The sequence below is a fragment of the Dermacentor silvarum genome, chromosome 9, assembly GCF_013339745.2.
Source record: "Dermacentor silvarum isolate Dsil-2018 chromosome 9, BIME_Dsil_1.4, whole genome shotgun sequence".
NCBI classification, from domain to species: Eukaryota; Metazoa; Arthropoda; class Arachnida; order Ixodida; family Ixodidae; genus Dermacentor; species Dermacentor silvarum.
Window position 1 is genome coordinate 166,207,380 of NC_051162.1, and position 24,864 is coordinate 166,232,243.

At 44.3% G+C, this 24,864-nt stretch overlaps 1 protein-coding gene across 1 annotated transcript in view; it reads left to right on the top strand.

Moving 5' to 3' along the window:
• The window catches only part of LOC119465088 (uncharacterized), a 67,057-nt gene that overhangs the window by 17,415 nt on the left and 24,778 nt on the right, over positions 1-24,864 (top strand). The window contains exons 2-3 of the mRNA XM_037725892.2: positions 13,510-13,694; positions 20,853-20,929. Coding sequence (XP_037581820.2) covers positions 13,510-13,694; positions 20,853-20,929 — 262 coding nt within the window. The remainder of the gene's footprint in view (positions 1-13,509; positions 13,695-20,852; positions 20,930-24,864) is intronic.

Genomic DNA, 24,864 nt, shown 5'->3' on the forward strand with positions numbered 1-24,864 from the left:
AGGAAACAGTTTTAAAGAAACACCCAATATGCACCTTGCAGCTGTATGTGGATGACACTGCAATGTCACTCTGAACCATGACACCATAAAATTGTATGTCACTCATGCAAAAGTTCGATTCACCCCAACACAAGTCATAATTTTATATTGTCGAAAGGTTCTTAAGCTAAACCTATTTCACTGTTCCCTCAGACATATTTCTATTTAGAACTTAGGATGTAACCTCCTATGCAAATAATGTACACATGAAATATAACAAAGGGCTACACTGGTGCAAAAAGGAGAACCAGATAATGAAGTGCAATAAAAACAATATTCCAACTTAGATTACATAATCTATGCAGTACAAAATTCAAGACAGCAACTGGTTGGAAATCGATAATCCAATTTAACAGTAAAAACAGCTGTCTTACCTTATGGTACTCTTGTTGGCACTTTTCCCACACAACTCATGCATGTTTCTTAGCTTGAGTTGAAAATTGATCTGAAAAACACCATATTAAAAAGTTGTGCATCAATTTTATTCTTTCATACAATCTGCAACAGTGGATACAAACTTTAAAACTGACAATATTACAAAAACATACAGCAATATTTAAGCTAAACATTTTATTGAAGTTGACCTAAACATGGTTTTTTAGGACTAAGTTTTTTAAGACACCAACAATTTCACTGATTGCAATACGCACTAATACAAGACTTGCCATAAATCAATCATGCTGGCAAAATATGTAGCACAGGTAGCTGCATTTTGCATGACAAAGATAGCGCATGAATCATGAGGACAAGGAAGGAAGCAGACCAGGTGGTAACTAAACTGAACTCAGCTGCACACATGCAGCTGTAAAAGACACATACAGAAAAAGCTGAAAGACACATGCAGAAAGTAGAGACATGAGGAAGGCTTCTTTTACTCATCCCAAGTCATCCTAAGAGCAGATTACATAACGACTGTAATTTACTCTCAGTAAATGCATTTGCACATCACTCATATAAAGTTCTTGTGATCTAAAGCGCTTCATGTGATTATATAGAAGTTGTGTCACTATGTTAAAGGCGACTATAGCAAGGGACACGTTTTGTTTATTAAATCATGTGTTCAAGGGAAATGCTACTCAAAATGATTTTCTTTTATTTTTTTGTACTAGAGGTTTGAAAATTAAGCCAATTAGAGGGTTCTTCAAGCTGATTTCATATATGTTATTTTTGTTTATCTGCTACATTTCTTCAGTTATGTCTTAAACAATGGCACAATGTATATGATCTTTGCGGGCAGTTTCTTCTGTATTAAATTTTCACAAAAACCATTGTGCTAACTTAGCTCTTTGTAGATGACAAAGTGCCGATATCTATCGAAACATGTAAACTTAGTGGGACTATGCAAGTAAAGCTCCGTACACTTTAATAATTTTTTCACAATCCCATGCAAATAACTTTGTGCACTTACATTTGTCCGATACTAACGAGATTCGGCTTACACACTCTTAAGGTATATAGAATGCTAATATCTACTTGAAATTGCAATATCTTTCAAAATTATTTCAAGTGTCCTATTTTTTGCATAGTTTCAGTAATTTTACATGCTGTTTGGGTAGATATCGGCACTTTGCGGTCTACGAGCTGAATAAGATACAGCACGATCATTCTTGTGAAACTGTTATATACATTAAAGTGCCCGCAGATACTTTGCCACTGTGTAGGACATAACTAAAAAAAATATAGCAGCTACACAAAAACCACTGACATACTTAAAATCTGCATATAAAACTATATGCAGCAGGATTTTTTTTCAAATCTCTCACTGAAATAATTTTAAAAAGTTGTTTCGAGAAGCATTTCACCTGAATAAGTGGCTGCCAATTTATTCTACCAAAGCGTTATACAATGCATTCAGGCAGAGCGCAGGGAGTTTTAGAAATAGCACACCAAAGCATCTGCCCCAAAGCCCCATGTCCTACTTGCATTTTTTTGTTCTTTCGTGCATTCTGTTGTATGCCACCATTTGCATCCCTTAACACTGAGTGCGCAAAATCTTAAACACCCCATTATTACATTGAATTTTTAGCCTGTTAAGGAATGGTGTGCAAATGGGCAACATCAACTATGTTGACAATAAACAAATATTTGTTCTCACATTAATGAAACGAGTCATATAAAATATATCACAAATTTGGAAATGAATGCAGAAAGAACCTTGCTGATTGTCAAATTAGTACCACGAACAAGATATTTTGAAGTTTATCATTCTTAGTTTAATTCACTTCCCTCTAGTGCATGGGCTCTCAATGTAGTAGACTAACCCAGGCCTGGAAGGCAATATTTAAATCTGAAATAAAGACACATCCCGCCACCACATGTCGGTGCTGTGTCATCAGAAGCGTGTATCTATAGGCATATAGCCTGTAAAATAATTTTTACATGATCTGTACCATTACTCTTGCATTCATAAATATTGAAAATTAGGAAATATAGTGGTGATTCAAAGCACTGCTGTAAACCTTCATGTTCGAGACATGCAATTCTCATAAGGTGTAACACAACCAATGTGTGCATGAAACCTACAGTACCGTTGGCATTCGTAAGTGTGGCAAGCCTATTTGCCATACTGACGAATGCCAAGCGTATCATGGGTTTCATGTCTCAAACGTTGTCCACCAGTGCCACTGGTATCATTGCACTGAAAGGAAGTCACATTATTAAGACACTTAAGATGGGCAGCCAGGTTTTCCTACTATAATACTGTTTTTTTACATGCTCCTACGTTCTTTCCTTTTTAAAAAATAACAGGTGCTTGAAATAGGTGCTCAATTTTGCTCTTGAATTTATCCTGCTACGGGGCACTAGTTGAGTTCAAATTCTTGAACGTTTTACAGCGCTGCAGATCAATAAATGAACAAAACATGATGTAAGTCAGTGTTTCAGCCTTACGCATTACAACAGTTAAGAACCTATCAATTACATACACAAGTACAAAATAACTACGAGAAACTGGGCATACATACAGATATAATAGCAGGAGATGTTAAGAATTCCAAGAGAAAGGGAATATTAAAAAGTCGGTACTAAAAACATGTAACTTATAACAGGAGTATTTGCCAAGAATCCTGAAGAGCAAATAGAACATGAAGCCCAGGGAACACTCCATGCCACCATGCCAATATTTGCCCATGGTTCAACAAGTCGGCACAGCTGGCGATGCTGTTTGGATAGATGGCAGCCGAGGTACAGCTGCGAAATAGGTGAAACACATAGAAGGGTCACCAAACATTGAATAGTGGGGCACAACAGGTTGCCTTGATCCCTGGCATCCTCTGACATCGACGCGTGGAGTCTGATTATGGCATCCTTTCCAAGAGGCCTGGCTCAAGTGTGTGGCCGAGCTCGGGTAAAATTTTGCAGCAACCTGAAAAACAGAAGCCCACATCTATAAACACCAAAATATTCTTCACCATAGGACAAATCTGAATCTCACCATCTACACATAGCAGATAATGAAAACAGACACAGGCCACCTGACTGAAGGTAAATAAATGTGCAGAAAGTATAAATAAATGTAAGGAACTACTTATAGGATGGGATACTTGTCATTTTGTCTTGTGTGAATCAATAACTTCACCTTAACGTAATGTCAGGTGTATGTTACTTGGCCCTCCGTATGCCCCATTTCTGTAAGAAGGCTATTGCATACAAACTGTCCCCCCCCAACCTAGCCCTCGACCATTTCGGATTTCCTTTTGAAAAATTGGAGGCCCTTCAATATCAGACAAATTATGATTTTGTGAAATATTTCCAGGTGAAACATTTTTTTACTGGTGTAAGTTCGATGTGAATTTTGTTCTAGGGCACCGAAAGGCATAGCCAAGATACCGGTTTCTTCAATGTGAGAGCAGAACAAATTTTTCTCTGGAGAATGAAGCCTTACACCTAAAATTGTTTTCCTTGATCATCAGTTTATTATGGGCCGTTAAAAATGGGCAAAATGACCTATTTTTATTTTCAGAGAAATGGCTTCTAGCAAAAGCTGTAAACTAACGTGATCCAAGTGCTCAGGACATGTAGTGTACGCACAATGGTTTCAGAAATATATATCTCATGCAGAAACGCACAAAGATGAGGATGAACTCGCAGAAAACTGTTTTGGCGTATGTTTATCCGCAGGTTTAACAATGAGGCGGTCCTAGTAGAAATATGCCAAATATCACTTCTGAGAGCACACTGTATTGCTTTCAAATCAAAGTGGTTTCCACTAGTATCAAAATGTGCATCGTGGTTCGTCTAATCCACATAGCTTTTTGGCGGCTAAAACAAATTGCGTGGACTTGAGCATTGCTGCACCAATAGAGGGACGTGGAATAGTGGAACTACTTCAAGGTTAATTCATTGCTGAGTGGCTACAGGCTGCTTCAGTCAAGACACAGCTGGATTGCATGTATTTACCTGCATCTTGCCGTCTGCCATCGGACTGCTTGGCATCATCACTAAGGTTGCCAACTCTCTAGTGGAAGCAGTCGGGACAGGGTGGTGGTGGAAGGCAGGAGCAGGAGCCGCCAAGTTCTACCTGCAACAAATTTGCGGAAATGTTTCAAGTCCTACCATGTCGTAATTTACAAAAATGCAGCAGTTGTCCATGTAACGTGGTTACTAATACAAAAAAGGTAAACAGCTCCTACAACACTAGAACCCCAACAATAACGAAGCCAAAGTTATGTTTATGAAAATGCCAGCAAAGACGAAAAAGAGTGTGCAACCCGAACCTGAGCTCATGCCACCAAGTGGTGTGCTAATCAACTGCAATCCTGCCATCTTAAAATGTCATTGTATATTTTTTAACCTGCCTTAATCCAAGTTGAGCATCTCTTGACAAAAGTAAATCAAGCTAATTTATTTACTAATTTCTATGGTTATTAATGCAATAAAGTGCAAGCTGCAAATGAAGCTGGCCAACTGGGTAGTGCTAACAAAGTGCTTCTCTAAATCTTATTCTTGTTTCTCTGCCTGTCTTGGATCTAGCATTAGACTACAGAAAAACTTTCACATTCTTGACCTTTCACCCTGCCAATTTTTATTACATAATGCATAATACTTCAGCAAGAGCAATAATGGTTCCCTTTAACGGTAAATAGTGATAGAACGAGAAATGTCACTGGAGCCAACACGCTGACAAGAGGACTTTTATTATTCTCCTTGTCGAAACATTGGCTCCTAGCAATGCTCTTTGTTCTATGACTCTTCATCATTTGAAGTCTCTTGTGCTACTGTGTGTGTACATATGTCCTTTCATTGTTGCGTTGATGAAATTGTAATAACAGAGAATTAGTAATCGTACCTGACGAGAAATTTTGGCTTGTTGGTAGATGAGGACAGAGTAACCGCGCAACATTCATACATGGACAAAGGAGGCTTATGTGTCCTGTCTCCTCCAGCCATGTCTCACCCTTGAGTGATTACTCTGTCTCTATGTTAACGTATTACCATTTGCACAATACTAAAATGAATAAGGCAGGAACGAGGCCAAAAAATTACAACAAATCGCATCATACTGCTAAGAAGATATGCCAAAGTGCCTGCTACGATTTCTCACCCATAACGTGCTGGATAAGATGGCTACTTTCTGTGGCTGTTGCCGCTTCTTCAATACCTAAAATAAAATACATTTCAAAATTACAAAACATGCAGGACAACAGCAGTAGCGTAAGAGATCACACAACATTGTTTCTACAAGGTAAACTAATCTCTGATACATGACAGACAAAATTTTTTAAAATTAAATTAGTAGAATACACCACACCACATTAAATTTCATTCAACGCTGTCAGTGTTCCTTGGTACAAGAAAAAAAGTATTTCTGCATGGCAGCAGTAAAATAGTACACAGAATTCTACTTTTACAACAAAATATCCTACAGCGATTAAGCCAACTACAGCTGTATGTACTTGCTATGTATGTCATCATCATCATCAGCCTATTTTATGTCCACTGCAGGACGAAGGCCTCTCCCTGCGATCTACAATTACCCCTGCCTTGCGCTAGCGTATTCCAACTTGCGCCTGCAAATTTCCTAACTTCATCATCCCATCTGGTTTTCTGCCGACCTCGACTGCGCTTCCCTTCTCTTGGTATCCATTCTGTAACCCTAATGGTCCACCGGTTATCCATCCTACGCATTACATGGCCTGCCCAGCTCCATTTCTTCCGCTTAATGTCAACTAGAATATCGGCTATCTCCGTTTGTTCTCTGATCCACACCGCTCTCTTCCTGTCTCTTAACGTTAGTCCTAAGATTTTTCGTTCCATCGCTCTTTGTGCGGTCCTTAACTTGATCTCCGAGCTTCTTTGTTAAGCCCGTTTCACATGGTGCGATCTTGCAGTGCGTTTTTCGCACCTACAATTTCCGCAGATGCGAAATTCGCAATCCCGTTTAACATGGATCTACGGCAGCTGCGTTTTTCGCATACTCGTTAAGCATTCTGACTGGCGATAACGTATGAGCGAGCCGCCTCTTATTGGTCGTCTGTTTCCACCGCTACAGTGGATACCAACGCATCTGCGTTTTTCGCAGAGAAGTTCACGCCGAACATCGAAAAAACGCACGCACGAAGGGTCCGGCGGCCTATTTTCCGCAGCTGCGAATTCGCACGTGCGAATTCGCAGACAAAATCGCATCATGTGAAACGGGCTTTAACCTCCAAGTTTCTGCCCCATATGTTAGCACCGGTGCTATGTATGTACTATAGCTGTATTGTTATACGTACAATAGCCAAGACAGGATTAACTTATTTGGGTTCATATGCAGCTCACTGGGAGGTACAACTTTGCAATGAACTCATTTCTGCTTGCCAAATATACAAATACCAATATACTCACATAAAGATACAAATGAATGAACCATTTCTTTCATAAAACACAAAATACAAAATAGAAAATCGAGTAATAATAGTCTCCGCGCGCATTCCTAGGAAACGTCTGTAACTACCAAGAGAAACGTCGTGCCAACAGAAACGTCGCGCAAAATGTAGCCAAACCGGAAGGGCCGAGTAAATGCCGTTTGAAAACTCGAACAAAAGCTGATACACTCACCTGAGACGTTAATAGAAAAATGGCACTGTCACTCCCTGCTGGTAGGCTTTCGTATGCATCCGGCAGTCTCTGCGCGTTACGATCTCTCACATCACAATGAAAGACGACGCAGTGCACACGGCAACACTTCGGGTGCTAGCCACGGTCCGGCGAGCTATACTTGTTCGATGTCGGCCAAGACGAAATCGGCGACACGCTACTGCTGGCCGTTCTTGTCGTCGCAATCACGTAGCACGGAAAGAAGTTCCCATCGTAACTTGCCGTAATGTTCGGTTGCACTCGCCCCTAACGCAGCGCTTTCAGGGCCGTTCAACAACGACAGCGAGCACGCGCATTCATTACAGTGTACTAGAATATTGGGTAGTGTGCTCTCTGCCCTATGCGGCGCACGCTTCCAACTGAAGCCGCACATGTCGCCAGAGCCGGAGGCCGCTAGGGGCGCTGGAGCTAGTTTCACCTGAAGACCCGTGCCAGCGCGTGCGCTCCCGTCACTGCCATTCGCTTGCTGCAGTCTGCACACGAGGACGCGACTCGACTTGATTTTGATTGTTTTTGTAAAGTGCAACGTTCGTCGACTTGTCTCTGCAACGTCCTCGGACTTCCTTTGTGCTCGTTCTACGGTGCGCTAAGAAACTATGCCTAGTCGCCGGCGCAATTACTGTTTTGCATCAGTGTGCCGGACAGGCTCGCCGAAGGCGTCTGTTTTCAGCGTCCCACAAGAGGAAGAAAGGAGACAACAGTGGGAAAGGAACTTACACTGAGAAGAAGCTTGACCAAACATCTGCCGTGTGCCAATTGCACTTTGAGCCGCGTTACATAATCAGGGACTTCGTTCACGTCGTTAACGGCAAGGAGTTTTTTTTTTTTTTTTTTTTTTTTTTTTCATTTCGCCGCACTGCATATTCTTAGGCATGCTCTTAAAGTGCTTTGTATCTAGTGTGTGCTCTGTGAGAAAAAAATGATTTGTTTTATTTTGTAAACATTGGTATTGTTCTAAAAGAAATATTTCCTGCATGCACTAACAGGGAGGTTTGTAATATTTTTGGAATCTGTGCACTTCTTTGAGTATTCTTCGGTTGGGCTGATTTTGCGCGCTTGCTGCCAGCGTTTTGACAGTCGTTGTCTCCAGTCATTCAGTGTGATCTATTCATGTTTGTTTGTGCGCGCTCACACCACGCTCGTTCATTCAGTTAGTAATAGTCGGGCCACATTTTCCAACGCACGCTACACATGCAATGCTGCCCGGGTCGGCAGTGCAGCGCTACAGGTGTGTCCCTTCGCACGCGCTGCCCACGGGAAGCGCTTCTCATCAACACCACCGTTTCACACGCGCCTTCTCGTTGTCATCGAGCCCCTCTTCATGTCGGTCTACTTACGCCGCAGCACACCTGCTTACTTAATCAGCTCATGTTTACTACAATTCATATTGCTACCAAAGCCACTCACCTGACTTCGTATGACATTGCTGTGTTGCTATCGCATTCACTGCTTCGCCCTTAGGGCGAAACTGTGACATTTTTTTGATTCGATGCTGTTCCTAATAAAATGTGCGAACTTGAAAGTGCATTCGAAAATAAAAGCAATTTTATGCGCTCAAAGAGCAATGCCGCCTGCTCGCTGAAATCATTGCTCGAATTATTGTATACAATTAGAAATGAGCTTGTTTAATATTTTAAGGAAAATAATTTTTCATGCGCCGTGTTTTTCTTTCTGGCGATGTGTACCCACACGTCGTTTATATGCATTTATGATGCAAGAAAACTGTCCGCAACTTGACCAAATGCGGTCAGCTTGGGCAATGGTCCACTGCTAATGAGAGCGGCGCGAGCTCGACGCTGGCCTTAGTGGACCGCAGTGGACGATTACACGGTGATAACTAGCACTATATATATATATATATATATATATATATATAAAACGAAGAATCGCACTCGCATTGTCGTCACAGTAACTGCTACAAACTACCGCAAGCTGCTCACTTTGGTGGCGAACCAGCGCCCAAATTCATGCCATCTCGCGAGGTCATTGATACCGCCTCCCGAGCCGTCGCAGTCACAATGGTAAAGTTATATATATATATATATATATATATATATATATATATATATATATATATATATATATATATATATATATATATATGTATGTATATATATGTATATATATATATATATATATATATATATATGTAGCACAAAATGCGAATTGACGCCTTTCCGGTAATACAGATAGCAAGAACTTATTTACGCTATGCAGTGCAATAACCCGCATAGCGTAGGCGCAAGACTGCAAAACGTTTCAGGTGCAAATATTTGTAGCGCCATCTCTCGGAGGCGACATCAAGGGCTTCAAGCGGAGCCGTAATCTGAGCCCACTACCCCTATTCTAGAACACTATACATTCATGTTGCAACACAACTACAAAATGGCGCCGGGCTTTGGATGGCTCCGACTTTGGATCACTTTGGGGCCGCAAAAATCATAAACTAGTTTCGGTTTTCTTCCCTCGCGCTGAAAAAAAAAATGTTTTGCTCACTGATAATTTTGCTTCAGGTAAATAATGTTCACGAATGTAAGAGCCATGAATTTAAACAAGGTAGAACTATTCCCGTTTATTTGTGATAGTGATTATATGGACACAACCGGTGAAATTTGTCTGTTGGCGTTGCTGTGAGCTTACGTATGAAGTCCAAGTGCGATAAGATGCTACCCCGCGCCGTTGACTGCGCGCGTGAGTGCAAGTGTTCGAGGGTGAGCCGCGCCGTTGACTGCGTGCGTGAGAGCAAGTGTTCGAGGGTGAGCCGCGATGGATAGTGGCTTGATGGGCGCGCAATGAAACGTGATAACACGCGCGAAAGCCGGGGGAAGGGAGGGCTTGGTTTAGCGCGCGACTCCTCTTGCCGTTGCTCTGAAACCGGTATTGCGCCACGCTCGCCCTGTTAGAGGTAATCTCCGATGGGTCCAAAAGCGGGGTGAGCCGAGGTAGCGTAATTTAAAGTTTCGGAAACGCGTTGAAGGAAAGAGGCAGAGCAAGTGTTCGGTCCCCTCTCTTTGAGCTCATCACGCCATCGCTGTGACAGCAAGCGTTCGCCATCAATTGAGTGAGATCTGTTTATGTTAGCACGTGCGCGTGTGACCTCATGCTTGCTAATGTAATTAGTAAACGAATGTTTACTGCAATTTATACAGCCGCTGAAACTACGAACCTTGCTTCGTGCAGTTGTCTAATACATTGCTATATATCTATCAAAGTTACGTCTTTCGGGGAAACTGCGACTTTTTGTTATTATATTTCTAAGGGGGCTCAAAAGCTGTGTAGTGTACGCTGATGTATCTTTCTGGTCGCGGAACGCAACGAACCACGGTAGCCCAGTGGCTGTGGCATTGTGCTTCTGAACTCGAGGTCAAGGGTACGATTACAACCGCGGCGGCCGCATTCCAATGGGGGCAGAATGCAAAACCGCTCGCGCACCATGAATTCCGGGCACGTTAAACAACCCGAGCTGCTGAAAATTAAACTACAGTTTCCCATTAGCGTAGATCTCACAATAAGATCTCGGTTTCGGTACATAAACCCTCAAAATAAAATTTTACGTCACAGAACTACATTTACAATCGGCACTGTTGAGTGCATCCACTGAACTTGTTAACTCGTTGATATGCTCTGTTTAGTAGCCAATCTTTTTTTTTTTTGAGATTTGCTAATGGTCATAATCCAGTGTGACAAATCCTGGTATTTCTTAACACAAAAAACCAGCTATCGCTTAAACATGCGAGCTGTCAACAGACATGGTCAAGGAAAATCCACATTGCAGAACATGGGACGAAAAAAAGTCGAGGTTTTGACGGAAGCCCGTCGGGTCGGGAGGCATCATGAAGAAGGGTAAAAAAAGGACACCGACCACTGAAAGAATGCAAGAAAAGACGTTGCGGCTCCCGTGACGGGAGCCTTGTTCACAATCTGTAGCCTTGTTCACAATCTGAACAACAGATTGTGAACAAGGCTCCCGTCAGGGGAGCCGAAACGTCTTTTCTTGCATTCTTTCAGTGGTCGGTGTCCTTTTTTTTACCCTTCTTCATGGGACGAAAGAGTGAGACATTATGACAACCAGGAGATAAACCCTGAGGGTCTGCCTAAACCAGAAGCAAGCATAAAGGCAGAAGAAATTATCTGGTATTTCTTTCCTGCATTAAAATCTTTCGTCAATTGCTGCACACAAAGAAGTCGCGATCTTTCACGACGACTCTTCGCAAGCCATTGGGAGTCAATTGACTCATGCAGAAAGGTTGACTCTTATTTTGTTACTCTACTCACGAAAAAGGGGGTCTTAGCCCAGAAAAAGAGAGTCACGTTGCTGTGACTCACTTTTGACCCTTTTTTTTCTTAGAGTGTACATACATACATACAGGGTGTCCAAGCTATCACGCACCACGATTTAAAAAAAGAGAAACGGCGTTACGCAAAGCAAACCTAGTGCGTATTGTTTCCAGTGCAGTGGAGTAGCCGCCAGTAATTTTTTCGTTACTGAGATTTAAATAGGTTTTTGTAGTTAACTATATAACCCGAGAAGTACTGTTCTAATTATCAAAGTATCAATGAGAAAATTGTAGAGCAACATGAAAAACTCCCCGATACAGTTTTATGTTGCTCAATAAATCTTACATAAAAGTGTTTTCCTGAGCGTGAAAGAAGCCCACGAATACACGCAAAGTGCCTCGAGCGGACAGTCGCGCGGCAATTCTGCGTGTAGTCCCGGGTTCCTTTCACACTCGAAAAAACACATTTATGTAGCACGTATTGAGCAACAGAAAGCTGTGTCAGGAGTTTTTCATGCTGCTCTACAATTTTCTCATTGACACTTTGATAATTAGGACAGTACTTCTCGAGTTAAATAATAAATTACAATTTACAAATAATAATTACAACTACTCCACTGTACTGGAAACAATACGCACTAGGTTTGCTTTGCACATAACGCCGTTCGAGGAAGGCGGTGGGCGCTGGCGCGTTGTCATGCTCAAGTTTCTAATCTCCACCGATGTCCGTCCGGCCGCGATGAACCCTTCGTTTGAATCTCTTGGGCATTTCCAGGTACAGTTTGTACCACATGGTACAACCGTCAACGCCAAACTCATGGTGGACGAGCCCCCAACATAAAAGAACACAATGAGCTGGGTCTTGACCTTTGTTTGACTCGCTCATTCTGGCGTTCTTGGGGCAAGGGGACGCCGAGCTGTGCCGCTCGGTACTTTGCCTTTTTGTTTCGGGGTCATACTCAAACGCCCAGATTGTCACCAGTGATGACATCGTCTGAAAAGTGGGGGTCACTTTCATACAAGTCCCAAAGTTCCTGGCACGCTTGAAATCGGCGCTAGTTTTGGTCGTCCGGTAACACTTTGGGCACAATGTTCGCGCACATTTTTTCGCATCTGCAAATTATTCGTCAAAATCTCGTGAACGGTACTTTTTGGAATGTTTACTTTCTGTGCAGCTAAAACGACACTCAAACGACAATCCGAGTTCAAAAGAAATCTCATAAGCATCACATTTTCGTTAGTGATGGTCGTTGATGGCCGTGCAATGCGGGCTTCATCGCTGACCTCTTCACGACCTTCTAAAAAAGGCGTTGTGACACCGGTAAATTTGACATTCCAACATACAATTATTACCAAAGGCCGTCTTTATCACAGGAAAACTTTCCACTGCGGAATTGCCGAGTTTCATTTCAAACTTGATGGCAACCCTTTATTCCAACGAGCGCTGCATTTCGGTTTGCACGGGAAATGAAAGCGAGTTTTACGGGAAAGCCTGTCCTTACTCTCCAGATGGTTGCAGACGACTGAGCGACAGCGCGTGCGTCAGCTAACTTCCCCTTCCCCCAGCCCCAACCGGTCCTAGCGCGCTGCAACGTATAGTCGCTTCACAATACAATCACTGACATTAATTTTCGGACAAACCCTGTAGGCACTCAACGCACACGATGACGCCGCGAAAATCGGAGAGAAGGAATCTTGACGTTCGAGGTAGCACACGGGCTAGCCGAACAGCTCGACGGGACCCGACAGACTGCACACATGACCCACACGGCTCTACTGATGCGCGTTCCCTTCTTCACCTCCAGGTGCCAGAAGGCCTCAAAGTGCACAAAGAAGTGCACTTTGAGATCTTCGGCGTGGCGCTGCGTTCGATATATTGCTGGTGAACGGGCGTTCTATATACGCGTTCAACAGCCCTATACATTGGCATGAGATTTCCAAGGGCATGTTGCAGCTTCTCGATATACACAATATTTTGTTATAAGTGGGTTGTGTATATCCGGGTCCGACTGTACAATTTTTTAATATGTACCACTTTTAATCTATACATCATGGTGCTTAAGAGTTTCACGTTGAGATTTTAACGTTTAAAGCTTTTGCCTCTTTTTTTCTACAGGTATTAAACACATCTGAGCCTCTTTTCTTGTTCCTCTGGAGTTACAAAATTCGTAGACCAGAAGAAGCGTGCAAGGGATATGATTGCCTCAAAGAAACTGGAAGCTGTGAACAGATGCGGAAAATTGCGCTTGATAAATATATGTACAATTTTACAGTGTCCAAACTTAGGAACCAAAGTGAATGGTAAGCTGCTTTCTCAATCCTGTCACAGACTTCCTCTCGCATCGAAGTCATTGTGCCGCCAATTGGTAATTTCACGATAGTAATATATCGATGCACAGCTCATTAAGGAAATATATTTTCTGAATTTGCTAAAATATCAAAAACCCGAAGGCAGAAGGGATGTACCAAACGTGAACCTCAGTAGCTATCTGAATAAGACCATGTTGTTAAGACTACAGTAGAGCAGTGTGGTTTTCAGAATGCAACTGTTGAAGAAGATATGTAGGCACTCGGTCGTCTCTTGCTGCTAGGCAGCTAGCATATTTTTTATGTTTTGGCTGTGAAATTGTAAAAAGGTGACTGGCGAGATAACTGCTTGTGGTATAGAGGGCAGCGAACTATAAAAATAATTTTTTTTCCGTCATTGATCACACAACTTATAAGCGCTCTTGTGCCTTTTGATCTCGACGAGACATTCATTTGTTGAAAAATTCAACCAATCTACAGATCAAGTTTCTGCTGAGGGATGTACACCATTCCTCCGACTTCTCTTACAAAAGTAAATGTAGGTACTCTCGATGACATCTTCATGCCAAATGACTAAACGGAGTTAGGGAGATTGAAAAAAATTGCAGTTTTTATAGCGTTAACTAACAACGCTTGTACAGCTTGTGGATCGATCTGACATCGCAGTGCCCAGAAGGAACTGTCACGAGCTATCGCATTGATAGGTAAGTTTGTAACATGTGACGAACACATATAGAAGGAACACGTGTCACTCAGTGAACTCTGTGTGCTAAAAAAACTGCTTGCGAGGTAACTTCTATTGCGATAGCAATTATATGACACTCCAGGTGCATTTCTGCCGTCGGCGTCGCCCTTACCATCATCGTGAGGCAGGGTAAGGAGGGGGAGGGGGGCTCTACTCCGTGATACCCGGGCGACCACAAGCACCCAGCCGGGCCGCAAGGCTCCGCAAGACTCCAGGGGAAACACAGTCCGCCATGCGCTGTGACTTCGTGGCTCAGTTTGCGTTGATGCTAGACGCAGCACGAAGGTCAATTCCCTCGCTGCTGCCGCCACGCTTCCTTACTCCAGCATTTTGCAGCGAGTTTCCGCGGTCATCGAGTGAGATGTGTTCATGTTTGCTTGTGCGCGCGTGACACCATGCTTGTTCATTTAGTTAGTATGCCCATGTTTACAAGTTTATACGGCTGATAAAACTACTATCCTTACTTTGTATAGCTGTCCACGAATTAGCTATCGCAATCGATGCTTCTTCTTTCAGGCGAAATTGCGACTTTTTTTTATTGCGCACTGGAAAAATATTTTGGGAAATATTAGTCATTTTGGAAAGAGATTGCCACTTTTCTACAACTCGATAGCTCGTTGCTCATGATCATGATGACCATTGATTGGCACGCCCTTCGAAACAAATGTTCAACAAGCCTGCTTAAACTTATCAGGTATGTTATGCACACATTTCAGTCCAGTAATTTGGCCGCATCTGCAATTCATTTTCACTTCCCTAAAACTTCTATATCTATTTTGTACCATTACCTTTGTCTGCAACGGATCTGGCCCTACCAATCTCTTCCCTGCTTTTTTTCACCAATACTCTAAACATATCTTGGTTATTTTTACTGCTAACCGATAAATGTTTTCATCCACTTTCAATCCCAGCGTTTCTAAAGGTATACCTTACCTACGGGTCTTGCTGGGTAAACACCTTGGAATTTAATTAGGATGTAGGGAGTTATATGTGTGTGAGACAACTTTAATGAATATCCTGGAAATTGATGGCCTGGGTCTACGCCGCAGCGGGGGAAGGAGAGAGACCCTATCTCTCGGTAGCTTCCCGCGCTTGCTGGATGTCCAAAGTTGGTACTGAAGATCAGAGCTAGTCAGTGCGGCTCTCCACCGCGCCCTTAGTTCATCCTGGGGGGACTGCAATTCTCCTCTGAACTATTTCGCAATCCCAGAGTATATGCTCTAGGGTGGCTCCTCTGTCATCACATAACTTACATTTGGCCTCAGGGTATAAGTCCCATGCGGGTAAGATGTACCGGGTTCGTGTAAGTTCTCGTTTGATCGCCTCGAGTCAACCGCCTGAGACCTGTTTAATTTTGGGCTAGGAGGTGGATATATACACCTCGACTTTCTATAGAATTGGGGTAAGGTCACTGAATGAAAAAGTCTAGCCCTATCCATCCATTCCATCTCCTCCTCGGCCAGAGCCCCGCCTAATAGGGCGCGGTTAGTGAGTCCTCGCGCTTTTACCATCGAGTACTCCTACCTTATCGGAATGGCCACAAGTCCATATTGTGAAACTGGGGGTTCAAAGAGACCATAGCACATCATCTGTGTGATTTGCTCGTCGTTGTTCGTGACAGAAAGGAAGTTCCTCAGCACCACGCTCGACAAGATAGACAGCCGTCCCCATGACGGAAGCCAGAATTTCTTGTTCCCTGGTCCCAGACGACTCGTCGGAACGAACTGCTTTAAAGCACTAGTACGCTTTTAAAGAAACAGGATTTAGTGAAAAGCTATAGAATGTATACAATATATAGAAGGCGGAATGATGCGGTTCTTTTCGTTTCTTTTAATCTTCTGCTGTTCTTCATCTTTTATGCCCTTACCATCCCCCTGTGCAGAGTAGCCAACCGACACTTAAGCTGGTTAAATCTCTGCCTTTCATCTATTATTTTCCTTCCTTCTTTCTTCCTCGCGCAACACAATGGGCAGCCTCGTTTGAGATTTCCTTGTCGTAAGATTCCTCAATGATTGGAGTTTGGTTTTATGTTTAGAATTCTTGCAGCTTCAACTGATTCTATCATCTCTATACCCCCTTTCCACGTGCAGAGTAGTAAACCGACGTGCGTCTGGTTAACCTCCCTGCCTTTAATCTTTCCATTTCTCTCTCTTCATCTCTCTCTTCAAGCGTTAGAGCCGTCTGCGGCGAAAGGGGGACACAGAAGTGCGCGCAACGCTGCATGCTGAGTTTTCGCCGTTGGTTGGTCACAGGCTTAGACAATTAGGGAGCTTATGCAAGCGCTGTTAGAGACCATGGTAGCGCTCTGAAAATATTAGGTGCGAGCACCTTATGAGCTCGGGCTGTCGGCGTCTCTAGTCGTTGTCGTCATGGTAAGCAAGCGCAGTGCGATCAGAAGCAAGCTTTAACAAGCGCACAAGCAAGCGTCATGAAAACTCAGGACGTCATAGCTTCGGCGAGGTTTTGTGACAGCAGGCGCCACTTTTTCCGGTACCTAGAACAGCTTCGCTGTAAAAAATCAGGAGCCCCTCCCGGTCAAGGTAATGGGGGTAGGCGAAGCTTGACGCGTGGTTCTTCGGTGGTCCTCGAGAACAAATTCCACTGACGAGTACCACGCTGTGCTCGAACCAACAACGTTAAACCCATGCGGCTGGCTCCGAAGTTCGGTTGAGAAACCCGTTTAAACCTGGCCGGCACACCGGGGAAGTTGACGCTAGCGTTGCCGAGGTGTGCACCGCCGTTTTCGGCTTCCTGGGGGCAAGACGACGCTGCCGTTTGGCCTGAACATCGTGCTCCCGCAACTCGGTGTCCGCGACTCTTCGCTGACGTTTCGCCTGGGCTTCGGAAGCCCTCACGCTAGAATCGGCACGTCGACGACGAGGCCTTTTCCGAGCGTATTCATTCTGAATGGATTTCCATAAAATTTCTTCAAAATTAAATCTCTCCGTTACGTAAGACAATGAATGGATCAACCCCCCGTAAAGGCGACCTCCCCATTACGACGACAGAAGATAAATTCTACGCTGCAATGATCAATGGCAACGTAGCCAGCTGTGTAAGCAGATGACCGCGATGAACGCGGGAGCAGTGGCACGAGCGCGAGCACGGAGCGCGAACGAGAGGCGCCAACGAGCCTTCTGCAGAAGAAGACGACGACGCTCGAACCATACTGATGATGATAATTTGTAAGTACATGGACGCCAACGAAATATGTGACAAGCTTCGCTTGAAAACAGGCAAGCATTCGTAATGTATCGCCTCTGAGATCTGACAGCGCTTATAATCTCATAGCCTAAGTACAGCACATACAGGTCTTTGTTAGACATAATGGGCTAAGACACCGAGAATGGATCTCGGAAACAGCGCCAAGTTGCCTTTAATAGTTCGTTCTCGAAGTATGATTACTCAGATTGAAAGCAAATAGAGGTACCTGTTGGGAGCGATTGTACGAAACAGTGCAGAACGACGACTTCATAAATACGAAGCGGCCGGCTTTCTCCTCGACTGCGCCGCATTGTTCACTAGTGTATGGTCGTGTCATAGCTGTGCCGACGAGTCCGTTCCCGCCCACACTGCTCCGACAGGGCCGACAGCGATCCTTATGAAGACTATTGGAGTCGGTGCAGCGTGACAGGTGCGCCGCCAGGACGGAAAACGCTGTCGTCGCCAACAGTCGACAGACGGAAAACGATGTCGTGTCGGCCTATCTGTGAACGAGCCTTTACGGACATGCTGAACAAAGGCAGGGAAGACAAGAGACGTGTGGGTTTGTGGAGTGAGCCGTTCATTCAGATAAGTGGGATGTACGACAGAAGGAATTAACTCTACTTGTACTGGACTTTTGAGAGGTTGGACAATACAACGCCACCGCACGAAGAGGGGGCCGGAATTTTGCTTTTCATAAGAGTCAGGAACACGTCAGGAAGCCGACTCGTCCGATCCTCGTGAGGTAGCGTAGTTTGGGCCAGCCACGTGGCAGCGAATGCAACTACGGTGGTCACCCTCTCTCTCACACCAGCCCGCCTGTCGCGGCAAGCCGGAATTTTTCAGTGAAGCTTTACAGGCTCACAAGTTTCGGCGGTGGTCGTGGTGGTGTCACGCAGAAAAGTGGGCCCATCCTGGTGATAGTGCAGAACGGGTCCAAGCTCAACGGCACCTACCAACGACAAAAAGAAGAGAGAAGGAGACAGACAGACAGACAAAGAACTTTATTGGTGGTCCTGAGGAACCGCTTTAGGGTACCTCCCTTTTCAGAGAATCCCTGTAGCCGTCGCCGGTCGCACCTACGTCGGGGTCGGAAGAGCGTGGTCCTCCGCCCTGTCGCAGGCCCTCTGGACAGCCCGTAGTTGCTTAGAGGTCGCCGCTCTTAAGGGGTGCCTCCCAGTCCGTTAGAGTGGTGAGCGATGAGCTGCGTAACGCAGGGCATTGCCAGAGCATATGAGATAAAGACAGGAAGCCTCCCCACAGTCTGGACAGTGGGGTTCTACATTAGGCGCGAAGTGACTGAATCGGCCCCTGGAGGGGAAGGACCCCGTTAAGGAGAGAAGAGAGAGAGAGAAAAAAGAGAACGAAAGAGAGAAAGAAAGGTAGACAGAAAGAAGAAAATCACTAGCCCTTCCCCAGTCGAAAATGGGGGTAAGCGAAGCTTGGCATGTGTTACTTGACCTAGTACTTTCCCTTCCCTTTCTTATTACTTTTCGTTCTCTTTCTACTTTTGTTTCCCTCTCGTGCAACGTTTCCTTCCGTTGCGTTGTGTGTTTCCTTCCCTTGATGTATACATTTAATAAACGTTTATGTTTTATTAACGGGACATGTCGTGAACATTACTTTATCCTGACGAAGGTCAGATACCCACACGACAAGCTTAGCTTACCCCATTTTCACGACAGGGGAAGGGCTCGTGATTTTCTTTATCCCGCGACAACTGCAGAAGTTCGAATGTTAACAATTTTTACAATGCGAGTTCGAAGTTGGGCATCCACCGCTTAAACGAGGTGCGCGCTGCTGACGTACTCGAAGGTGAACATGAAGATGACCTTTCGTTCGACCCTCGAAAATTGTGCGATTGCCGTGGAAATAAGTTCTAAAAGAAATGTGCTACTCGTGCAACTCGCAGCGAGAAAACACAGCCGCGCGCAGCTATCTAGTGTACTGCAGCACAGAAAAAGAATTTGACCCCTGTGGAGCACCGTGAACTCAACCGTAACCCGAGGAATAGCCTCCGAGATTATAGCATCGCAGGGCGTCAAAATCGCAAGTGGTTGCGTGTACGTGAACACCCAAAACGACATCTGAACTGAGTGCAATGGTTCTGTTCAGTAGGCGGAGCTATGTGGGTAGGGCTCCATTCCACCGTACCCTTCGCAGTGCATCGCATTGACGAAGGAGCAGGAGCATTGCGAAGGTGGTCAGAGCCGTTGTTTGATTACCAATAGCTCCATTTTGCTGAAATCATTGAAGTACTTTTTGCTGCACAGTATTTCCGATAAAGCGTATTTTAACTTCAAATGCATTTCTCTATTTCGATAAGAAGTGTATCAGGCCCCTTTAATGCGTGTTGTTCGGTTAGCTGTTGGTTTTAATCATTTCTATCCTATTCTCGTTTCCTTTGCTTATTAAACGTATTCCTGTAAGTCACCGTGAACAAACGACTTTTCCATCATTTGGGCGCCGTGATGTTCTTCCTTAGAGATGTGTTCCAAACTTAAGAACCTGCAGGGTCACACTACCAGTACGTTACTAGTTAAAATTGTTCCAGTGTCATTTTTTGTTAAGGTCTACAACTGTCGCCATGTGTCTCCTAAACCAGTAGAACTTTTTCGTCAGCAGTATCACGAGTTCCAAACATTTCTCGAGAGTGCTTTTACGTTGCTCTTGTTTCTCATTTTCTTTTTGTCTATTTTAATAAAGGGCGAACTTGGATCTGAGCTATCTGTGATCACTGTTCTTTAGCAAACTTAACACTGATGCATCATGCACAATCCTAAGATAGGACGAAATGGTAAAGCTATATATTTTATGGTTACCCGATTTGTACGTGCTTATCCAAGTACATTTCGTGTGTACTTCCGGATCAGGATATTCAAAACTCACAATCACTTCATTTCTTTGTGAGCTCTACCAATCTGTCTCCTCTACTACTTCTAGCGTTGACATCATCGTTAACACATGCTCTCCTCTCTTCTTGCTTGTCTCACTTTCGCATTAGAGGTGCTGATGGAAGCAGCTATCAGTTTGAGAGTTTGTATTGGTAATCATCAGTGGACGTTGCAACGTACGTGTATGTTTTCTTAAATTTATGACCTGTTCAGCTTGATCAAAATGGCAGAAGTGGCCATACTGTAGACAATACAATACTTGAGCATTAACATAATCTTGTGACAAGATTGCTATTTTTTGCTATCCAGGGACGAACAGCAACGCGTGGGACTATTTGGTAACAATACAGACCCACCAGTTTCGATGAAAGTCTACAACACAACAGGTATGTGTACTGCCTACAAATAACTCAATAAATGTGTACAATTTGCTATATGGTATTTGTGCAGAAACCAAAGTATTCGGCCTGGTCGGTTTATGACTTGAGAATGAAGAGCTCAAACAAACAGGACGAAAAAAGGCGACAAATAATGACGCTGACCAATAAAGAAAAGTTTATTCTTTCAAACAGCAGATCTAGTGGACCATTATGCAAGAATATAGAAAATACAGACAGGGAGCATATGTGGAAGTAATATGGAAAGAAATTAGTCCGATAGGAACGATATCTCCGTCGGAAAAATTGAGTAGGAAGAACAACTTACGCATTCACTACCACTCTTCTGAATGTGGAAGGCTTAAGGTATCAGTCGTGCACGGTCATCTTCGTTTTTTGGCACTGGTCATATCCTTAAAAAGTGCATCACGGCAATATTCAATGCACTACAGTGACAGGTGGATTTCTGTTGCTTGCTTACTTGCCTTTTCGGAGTGCGCGTTCATGTGGTCATTTACACAAAATCCTTTTTGTCCTACGTAGAAACGCCCGCAGGAATGAAGGATAAGCTAAAGGAACATAAACAACGGCACCTAACTAAGCCCGTATTCACAACAACGTCGTACGAACTTTTGTTCGTAAGAGAATATTTCAGCCAATACTGATGCTGGACATATTATTAGCGATTGCTGCCGGCCGATAGCAATGATCACCTACGTTTGCAGAGCGTTGTCAATTCGGTCTATATGTTTGCAACTTCTTTAGTCCACTGACTTTTTGGCACAGGCTGTCAAAATTATTTCAAGTCTTCAACATCAGCTTAACGCCGGCACTGTTAACGACGTTTTCCTCCAGATTCTGCGACATTTTCCGCACGTACGAAATTACCGAATTTTTGTTGTGCGCAGCTCTCAGGCTAAGCGCGCCCCACGTACGTGGGGCGCACTCAGCCTGAGAACTGCGCACAGTTCCACTGTGCGCAGGCATATGCCTTTGAAGTAAGGTCTGAGGCACTCGCCAATGTTCGTGAAAAACTTCAAGGAGTAACCTGCAAGTTTAAGGATCTTCACTTGGTGTGAGAAGCTTGTTCCACTTGATGACACAAAGGACCGCTTTCAAGAACACTATTTCAATACCCTGTTCTACTATCGTTGAATTAGCGGAGGTGTACGTAAGAAGGTTTTGTGAGACAGCGTCAGATGTCGCCAACATCATGGTTATCTGAAAAGAAAAGCTCCAAATCTAAAAATGAAAACTTATTATGTGACGGAATCTCAGTGGTCAGACTGCCCCAAACACGTTGGTAGCCTGGCCAACAAGTCAGTCTGAAGGCCGAAAGTAGATACGTTGCGTAAGGAAATCTTGCGCAAACTCAGGTACTCAGCCCAAGTGCATCATGCATGGGGTGTACTGCAGCCGAACTTTTCTCCCGCGCTTTCTTGTGGTCACAATGCGCCTTCTTGGGACGCCTGCCCTAAAGTTCGCGGATACCCACTGGCCCATAGACAGTGACGCAAGCTGGCGATAAAGAAGTTCATTGAAGAGCGGCATACGAGTATAAACAGCGGGACATGCCAATTAACCACAGGGGCTCATACTCAGTGGCGCCCACTTAAGTTGACTTCAAAGAGGCTCTTTGAAGAGCGAAACATATTAAGTAACGCTTACAAACGCTAATGGCTCACATTTAGAGACTGCACAATCTCCTGGATATGCCAATAGTATATGTGGGGTAGCTATAGTACATAGCTAGATAGCCCAAAAGAACACAGCTCTAAGTTTGCCAGAAATGCTGCTCGTAAACAAAGCATAGACATAGTATAGTATGTGCACGTTGTAATGCACTTTACCAAATACTTCTTTAATGTGGGTGTTTCTGTGATAAGCAAACGGGGTGTTGCACAAATGGCCTCATCTCCGAAAACTATAATAAGGTTACTAAGCAAGCATAATATGTCACCTTTCACTGCGTTGCGCTGACTAGAGCACTGCACGGGCTCGGGCTTACCCGAAAGCCCGGGCCCAGCCCGGCCCGTGGGCAGGGCCGGGCCGGGTGGGGCATTTTTTTCACGGGCTCGGGCCGGGCTCGGGCACGGCATGTGCTTTTTGACCCAGGCCCGGGCTGGGCTAGGGTATTTTGACGCGGGCCCGGGCCGGGCTCGGGCTTTCTGGAGGTGTGCATGTAACGTACAGCAAGTTATCTTCGCGCGTCTACTCTGAAAAACATGTTGCCCGGCGGAGCTGGAAGCTAGCAGTGCTACTCCTGTGTACTTCCCTTTACTTCTTCCGTCGTATTTTGCGCTGTTTGAACAGAATGTAAAAGTCCAGAAAGACTGAAGTCGCCTCAAACCAAAGGATGCCACTGTATTCCGTACCTAAATCATTGTAATTAATGCTTTCAGCGCGGTGCAAGCGTGTTCGCAACTTCATGATTCTTCAAAGGCGAATTGGTACACTCTAAGAAAAAAAAGGGTCAAAAGTGAGTCACAGCAACGTGACTCTCTTTTTCTGCGCCGAGACCCCTTTTTGCGTGAGTAGAGTCACAAAATAATGGTCAACCCTTTTGTATGAGTTAATTGACTCCCAATGGCTTGCGAAGAGTCGTCGTGAAAGATCGCGACTCCTTTGTGACTGTGCAGCAGTTGACGAGAGAAAGATTAAAATGCAGAAAGAATACCAGATAATTTTTTTCTGGCTTAATTTATGCTTGCTTCTGGTTAAGCAGACCCTCAGGGTTTATGTCCTTGTTCTAATGCAGTATCTCACTCTTTTGTCCCATGTTCTGCAATGTTCATTTTCTTTGACCATGTCTGTTGACAGCTTGCACGCTTAAGCGATAGTTGGTTTCCTGTGCTAAGGAATACCTGGATTTGTCACACTGGATTCTGACCATTAGTAAATCTAAAAAAAAGGATTGGCTACTAAACAGAGCACATCAACGAGTTAACAAGTTCAGTGGATGCACTCAACAGTGCCGATTGTAAATGTAGTTCTGTGACGCAAAATTAAATTTTGAGGGTTTATGTGCCAAAACCAACATCTTATTATGAGATACACGGTAATGGGAAACTGCAGATTAATTTTCAGCAGCTCTTTTACGTGCCCGGAATTCACGGTGCACGAGCGGTTTTGCATTCTGCCCCATTGGAATGCGGCAGCCGCGGTTGTAATTGTACCCGCGACCTCGAGTTCAGCAGCACAATGCCACAGCCACTGGACTACCGCGGTTCGTTGCGTTTCGCGACCAGAAAGAAACATCAGCGTACACAACACTGCTTTTGAGCCCCCTTATAGAAACATAAAAAAAGTCGCAGTTTCGCCCGAAAGACGAAACTTTGATAGCTATAGCAATGTATTAGACAACTGCACGAAGCCAGGTTGGTAGTTTCATCGGCTGTATAAATTGCAGTTAACATTCGTTTACTAATTACATTTGCAAGCATGGGGCCACGCGCGCACGTGCTAACATGAACAGATCTCACTCAATGACCGCGAACTCTTGCTGTTACAGCGCTGGCGTGATTAAGAGCGCAAACAGAGGGGGCCGAACGCTTCCGCTGCCTGTTTCCTCCAACGCGTCTCCGAAACCTTAAATTACGCTACCTCGGCTCACCCCGCCTTTGGACCCACCGGAGATTACCTCTTATCAGAGCGAGCGTGGCACAATACCGGTTTAGAGCAACGGCAACGGGAGACGCGTGCTAAACCAACGCCTCCCTTGCCCCGGCTTTCGCGCGTGTTATCAGGTTTCCTCCTATATATGTATATACATTGCTTGCCTAGCAAGCCACTATCCATCTCGGCTCACCCTGAAATACTTGCTCTCACGCGCGCAGTCAACGGCGCGGGATAGTATCTTTTCGCACTTGGACCTCATACGTAATTAAGTTCACGGAAACGCCAACAGATAAATTTCACCGGCTGTGTCCATATAATCGCTATCA